General features: G+C 37.1%; 1 protein-coding gene across 1 annotated transcript in view; it reads right to left on the reverse strand.

Annotated features, from left to right (window-relative positions):
• LOC108678088 (roundabout homolog 2) overlaps nt 1-3,714 on the reverse strand; it is a 111,262-nt gene extending 107,548 nt beyond the window's left edge. The window contains exon 1 of the mRNA XM_018166431.2: nt 3,651-3,714. Within this exon, the coding sequence (XP_018021920.2) occupies nt 3,651-3,714 (64 nt within the window). The remainder of the gene's footprint in view (nt 1-3,650) is intronic.
• Nucleotides 3,715-7,914: the final 4,200 nt, after the last annotated feature.

Here is a 7,914-nt window from a genome sequence, read left to right on the forward strand (position 1 = left end):
TACGTGTATGACGCTTGTATAAGAGGCTCGTGAAAGACGCACGTGTATGACGCCCCAATTATGACGCACGTGTAAGACGCACGTGTATGACGCGCATGTATGACGCACGTGTATGACGCACGTGTAAGACGCACGCGTATGACGCATGTGTTTAACGCACGTGAATGACGCACGTGCATGACACACGTGTGAGACGCACGCGTATGACGCATGTGTTTAACGCACGTGTGCGACGAACGTGTTTCGATTACCTGAGCGATAGATTCTTAACTAACCACACAAACATCTTATTTTTTCTGACTTTATCACTCCATATTTGCTAATTATTAACAAACTAAGATGAATTAAAACGATTACTTGATAGTTATTCTCCAGTTGATCTGAATATTCCAGAAAAGCAAAAGCATGGCAAAATAAAATTCATTGATGTCATGGTTTGCAAAGCTACTCGTGATGCACTAGCAAGACAATTACAAGCTTTGTAATTGTCCTGAGATATATGGCTACCAAAATAAATAAATAAATCAAAGACAATGAAGTTAAAAAGTGGAGTAAATGTTAGGCACTAAATACTGCTCAACCCCTTTGGATTTATCTATTGAGAAGATCATTAAAAAACAAAGCTTTAAATGATAATGTCACAGGTGAAATGTTCAAGTAAATGACATTTACATGACATTTAAATTTTTTAATTAAAAAAAGTGAATTAAAGTTCTAGCGAGCATCTCACTCCTGCAGTTACATTGAAGCCCGAATTCATTAAATGACGCGAGGGGGGATCAAAGCTACCAAATTATTGACAACCAAAGATAAAACAAGATAAAGATAGATGAGATAGGAGATAAATGAGGTGATCAGACAAGATCAAACAAAAGATAAATTTATGAATAATGACGATAGTGCAAATACGAACAAAATGCAGAGGAAATGACGAGAAGGCAGGAAAAAGTTCAAAAATATTTGTGAAAGTTAAGCACCATCTGTGAAATTCGAGCAAATGCGTCAATTCAACAAATCTGAGATATGAAGGAGCGAGCGTTAAAACGAGACTGCAATTATAAAATCAATCATAAAATAAAGTAGGTAGTTATATATAAGTATATAGACTGATCAGACATACAATAATGGTACGTACTCAATAATTTTAATTCATCATTAGTATAAATAACTAATGATAATAATATTTTATATAATATTATATCACAATTAATATCATTGTTATTATCATTATTACCGTAACAAGTAATATGTAAGATTTATACTGAGTAAATCGCTAATTGATCAATAGTTAAAATAACTAACTAGTTAAGAAATAGATGGGGTATTGCTAAATTTTAACATTTCTCGTTGCGATGCCAAGTTGTCTGATTTAAAAAGTGGAAATTTTCACAGAAACCCGTTTAAAGATTTATTAGCAATAGCGTGAAATTATTCTTAACTTCTTAACAGGAACTATCTTCAACATTTTAAAGTTTATTTACGATTCGATCTAAATGTTTGACATTTGGTCGCGGTTTTGAAAAAAAATCTTTCGAAACTTCGCAAGAAGACGGCAGTCGTATGGATTCGGTGAACTTGAAAAGCCACAAGTTTTCAAAAGACATTTTAAAACAGCTAATGGAACTACAGCCAAACAAGCTTAGATGAAAGCGATCTTTAATAAATTTTGAGCATCTGTGTTTTCAAACCTCCTCAATAAAGTTCAGCGTTTACTAAATAGTGCACTTGATTTTAAAACAATACGGCATTACAGAGAGGATTTATAAAATATACCAGATTCATTAATAGAGTTAAATAATTTCTTGAACAAATCCCTTTGCCTCAAATTGTAACAGATTGACTGGTTGATTTATAAACCAATCATAGAGTCGATCATACTAGAACTTGTAAAAAAAATTCAGACTTTTCTTAGGAATTTATGATAAGAGTATAGTATTTTAGTCTAATACAGCCACGAATGTTCGCCGTACTCACGCCTGATGAAGTAAGAAGTTCTCCGCCCCAATCACGTACCTGCAGAACAATACAAAGTTGAGCCACTGTCAATGGGGAAAACTTCAACACACAGAAAGTTCGTGATTTTTGTTCCAATAGAACTCACTGCTTGGGAAACATCTCGACGAAAGCTACATCTGAGGCCAAGGCTGAGACAAATCAGAGTCTCGACTGAGCTTCATTTTAGTGAAGATAGATGGACGTTGGACGAGGTTCTGTGTGATTTGGGCGTTTGCATGTAGTTCATTCTTTACCAAATTTATAGGAATAAAATATGAATAGTTCTATCAATTTTTTTTAAATGGAGACCTAATTTTCACATTAAGGTATGTTCATGTCTCCTCAGCTCTAACACCACACAATAACTAATATTTAAGTGGTGTGGACAAAATCAAATGGCAAATATTATTTCTTGTTACAATTTTTCGGCCCCAAAACTCGTACCTCAGCAAAAATCGTATTAAATACAAACACAGTATTAATATTAGCTAATAAATGAAATCAACAAGCTTTTTAGAACATTTCTTCCTCCTCCTCCAAAAAATGCAAGTCAAATCCTGCAGCGAAAATTTTATAGGAGATAATTAAACCAGACGTATTATTCAAATAATTCAGCAAATCTTACAAGATACACGAATTCGTGGCTGTTAAAATAAAAGTTCGATTGTTTGACTTATCGTACTGAATAAGCATTGAGGTATCGCAGTTCTTTGCGATGAATCTGAACCCAAAAACTGACTATCCTCATTACTTTAACCTTCATTTCAATCCAATCCTTCTACTGAATATCCGACACAGCAAATATCACGCGTTAGTTCTCTTAATTACCTGAAGTCAGGAGTCGAGTCGTAAATACTATCGTTTAAGCGCACACGGCTTTCGAGGATTGGATTCCAATTATACTGATGTCTATCAGGCAAAATGAAAATAAAACCTAAATCCAGGAATTGAGTCAAAATCTCCCGTGATCGCAGGAATATTATCGCAAGTGTAGTGGTTCTGATTAAAAAATCAAGTATAAAAAAAATCAAGTGGCAGTATAAATGTCAGTAAACATGCCGGTGTAGTCGAAAATAAATTAAATTTCATTATTCTGAATAAATTGTAATAAAGTGGCTGGTTGATTTATCAACCAATCAACTAGAGTGATGATTTTAATCATATAATGGGATAGAATTGCAACTCTCACTTCAGCCATCAACAGTTTCAGCAGGTGTCAGAATTAACCATATTATGAGTGACAATTTGTTGTACCATAATTTCTTATCCGGCCATAACGTCAGCCACTAATTGGCCTTCCTTGAAACAGGTTGAGAGCTTCTATAGAGTTCCTACCTACTCTAAAATCTGGCCTATACAAGTGATGACATCTGTAAACGTTATTACTGTCATAGTTCATCCAAATCGTGCACACGAGTCAAGTCCGCTTTAAACTAGACTTTTTCATTGACCAGGCACAAAAAATCCAGTGCTAAAACGTGAAAATTTTTCAAAAATGCAACAGCTGCTGAAAGTTGGCAGTATTTAAATGACAAATAGACATGGAATACAAAATGAAATTATCGCATCTACTTGTTCAGCTCACATCTCCGAGAAAGAACTCGGCAACAGAGCCGCTGTCCGCCACCCTCGGCTTCGAGGCAGAACTGGCCAACCGAGCCGCTGTCCGCCACCCTCGGCTTCGAGGCAGAACTGGCCAGCCGAGCCGCTGTCCGCCATCCTTAGCTCCGAGGCAGAACTCACCCGAGTCGCTGTCCGCCACCATCGGCTCAAGTCTTCCTATAGGGTGGCATTATTTTCAACGCATCACCTTTCGGTTCCCAATATCCGATACGCCTTTGTCGGGCGAGGATTCGTAGCAGGGTTTTGAAATGTAAATGGAATGCAGTCGAGGCGGTTCGATTTGAACACAGGAGAAGGTGCCGCCACCTATGACCCAGTACATCAGAAAATCCTGCACATTTGGCACAATCTTTCTCACATAAACTGAGTATCGAATTCCCATCCTTCCTCTGAGACGAAACTTATGCGCCGGCTTAACAAGGAATTGATGCGCGTGAATCAGAGTCTTACTTGCATTGAAGATTTACATATAACTGATGTCTAAGCTTTATTCGCCCATCAGTATAAAGAACACTTCTTATCCTATAGAAGCTAAAAAATTATGCAGCGCAATGAATAAAATTTTTCTCGCCGAATATTATTCGTGTAATAACTACTGGTAATGCACAATCGATGCGGTACTAAACGCCAGGGTCGAAGTTTTCGCATTCAGATGATAACCATCAGCCACGAGTTCGAGCAATCATGAAGCGTCATTTAACTTCAAAACAAACTAACCTGATTTATAGCCCAAATAACTGAAATTATTCAATACACAAATAAATAAATAGTACTATCAGTACTATTTATTATCAGACCATTATCAGTACTATAGTACTTACTACAAATAATAATATCAGACCAGGACGCAAAACCTTGTAAATTACTTGCTTCAGGTTCAAATACTGTTATCCATTCGGTAACCTGAGAAGCATAAACCGAAATCCAGGAAGCAATTGTTGCATTCTTTATTGATCGGTGTGAGCATCAGCTTCGTCTAATTCACAGTTCATGAATCGTATCACTACATTTTCGCAACTGCGTAAATTATACTGGAGATTTTATGTACAAGAACCCGTTAAAAAATAGGAATGCAACAAATAATACATTATGGAATGCATCAAAGGAAGATATTATGTCGTGTGTCTTACTTATAGGGATCCTGTTGCTTATGGCAATTTCCTGGAATCTTTTGAAATTATTTAAACGGTTCACGAATCTTCTGCTCGTCTCAGAGGCACGTTATATAGTTCGCAATGTCTCGCCACTCAGTCTTGAAGGCTAAGAAACAACTTGCCGAAGCAGCGCGCAGCCGCGACGCTATATAGGTAACGAATAAGAGTTTTCCGGACGGTATCAATAATCAGGCCAGGCCTGTAATTTCCCTCGGGATTAAGTCTAGTCTCCCTGCGGACTCAGAAATAATACCATTAAGGAACACCTGAAATACGCGAAAAAAACGAGCGAAAAAGAAAGAGACGAAGTGAGAGGCGTTGGTGTTCAAAAATACCATCTGGACTTCTAGTGAAACACTTTAATATTTAATCTTAGCAATTAGGCTAGAGCCAAATTAGAACACGGCATCCGCTAATTAATATGGCTGTGTTTAAGCATGCAAGCAATTAACGCAATGTCGTCTAGAAACTTAGGGAGACACATGCATTTTCCATACAAAATTTCGCTTGGAATTTCGGTGCTCAGTTTCAATGTTCAATGTAATTTTTTAATGTTCAGTTACTTATTAGTTCGAAAAACTTTTTTGAGGAGTGAACAGTTCCCAAAAAAATCCCTATAAGCCGGGATTTCAACCTGAAATCCCGGCTTATAGGGATATTGGACAAAAAAAATCCAAGTACGCTCGCTCAATCGAGCCAATATATTCGGATTAAAAGCCTTTTAGATTGTGCTACAGTACAATTCACCAATTAGATTGGAATAAATCTTGGTATTACACGTCTATAAAAAACCAAGGTTTCTAAAGATCCAGAAACTATTAAAATCGCCAAAGCAGCCAATCATTTAAAATCTCAAGGAGCTGTAAATGGAACGACTCGCTCTGCTTCATTTTTGTACAATAATCTGCATTGATCATTGTTATTACATCGTTAAGGAAAGTTTATAAACGACTCATGAATAAATTATTTCCCGATGATCATCTTCAGGAAGCAATTTCAACACGGACAAAGGGCACGACCTCGCTCGAGACAAGCCTTAGGACTGTCACAGACAGAATAAGTTATTCAAATGGTCATTCTTACTCCGCCCTCCTACAGGTCGACACGTCAGATTAGGAAGAGCCCGACCTCCGCCAGACACACTGCCGTATTATAAGATCGATCAACAAACGTTTGGCTAACAATCCAAAATGGGAAAGCATTATAATACTCCACTTTGCGGCGCAGGCTAGGAGGAATACATATAAACACATTGCTTTAATTGCAATTATAGAAACTGGTTTCGCAGTCTAAGTAATTAGAATGCTAAAATAATCATCGATAATATGGAAGACCGTCAAATGAAATGACCTCTACAATTTTTTTAATAACTCTTCCCAGCAATCATCTCCGCACAGTTGAACTCCCCACTTCAATTATGTCCAAAGCAAACTCGTTGCCGTAAAAGTAGGAAGGATCATCGTAATTTGAAGCAATAAAGCTTTACAGTAATAAGCCACTCGGGCAACGGGCTGGCTATATAACCGCAGCGCAACTATGATTTTCCGTTCGCGAATGATCTTATTTTTAAATGACAGACGAGTTAATACAGAGTGTGTAGCTAGAGTGCTACACACTCTACACGATATACTTTCACTTTCATACGCGATACTTTCAGTGCTACACGCGATACTTTGGCGGCAAGAAAATTATGCGATGAAATAGACAAATTGAATAAAGAAGACTGATGTTTATTTATAAATTCAAAACGGTGTGATGATTTTGACTTATCCTCAAAAATACGTTGACAAAAACAAACATGATTAGCCGTTGAAATTACACAATGCAATTGCGTCATTGTAGCATTCGTTTTGCTACCCAGAAATTATATCTCACTGAGACTTCCAAATTAATGTGATCCAGATGAGGAAAATACGTCAACACATTGAGTGCGGCACGACAGACTAAAAACGAATAAAAAGATGTCGTAAATCCGCGGATAAAAAAAAACTATATTTCAAAATATACTAGTAAACTTGTAAGTTCAGGTGCAAAAATAAATTTTCTTTTTTTCCGTACTTTTTAAAATTTAATGAGGTACCTAGGCCTGCCATCAGAAATTTTTGTCAACAGTCGCAATTGGAAAAAACTAAATCGCGGAGTTTGTCCCGAAAAAAGACCCAACGACCCAGCGGTGGGACCACTGTTAGAAAAAACGGGTGAAAAATGTGCAGTACACGTTTGTTTTCGAAGTTCATTTACCGTAATCCGGTCATTCAGGTTATTTACCGTGGTTTGTTGGACTTCAGCGGTAGATGGCGCCACAGTCATCGGTCGAGTTAATATCTAGACGCCATCTTGAGTGGCAGACATCGCTTAAGAGTTAAATTTATTCAGTTTATTTTTGCTGGTTTATACTATTTTTTTGTTGTTGGCTGTGATTTTTGTACAAATGATAAGGTATCGTGTGTTATTCAGTTGAGTTGCTCATGTTTGTTCTCCTATTCTTTGAGTGTTAATACTTTGAGTTGCGTTGGTTCGACATCAGTCGATCTCTGAACTCTATAGACTAGAGCTAGCCAGTGATACTTTGCACCGAGGTCGAGGAGAAATACCCTGTTATTAATCAAGAGTTGATGCTTTCAGGGTATAGTGCCTCTATTCTTGTGGAATTCAAATAGATTTCATTGAGGGCTCTGCCGAGTTGTGTGCAGTAGGGACTAGGGAGGGGTGCGACCCGGGCGAATGGTGACTTCAGTCAGGTTAGTGACAATTTGTCGTTGACGTCTTGACGATTTACACTGCTCACAAAGTAGTTTTTGTGAGAGGTAATAAATGAGCAGGTCCGAATATCATATTATATAGGAATTTTTGCAACTGAAGCCTCCTTTTAAAACCTTGCTGACATTTTGGTTAAACAAGTGTGCCAGTTTCTTGAAATATTGAATATAGATGGAGCATCAACCCTAGAGTTCCACTCTGATTATTAGTCTCTTTTACAGTTAACCAGTGAACTAACTAACTTAACTTGTTTGATATGTTTTGTTTACATCAATTTTATATGCCAAAACTTCAGCAGATTATTGCACAACTTGAAATTTGAATCTTATCACCATTGTTAGCCCACCACCATTTTTTTAACATTTCTACTTTGTTACTTCAA

This window comes from Hyalella azteca, unplaced genomic scaffold (assembly GCF_000764305.2).
Source record: "Hyalella azteca isolate HAZT.00-mixed unplaced genomic scaffold, Hazt_2.0.2 contig10360, whole genome shotgun sequence".
In the NCBI taxonomy this organism is placed as follows: Eukaryota; Metazoa; Arthropoda; class Malacostraca; order Amphipoda; family Hyalellidae; genus Hyalella; species Hyalella azteca.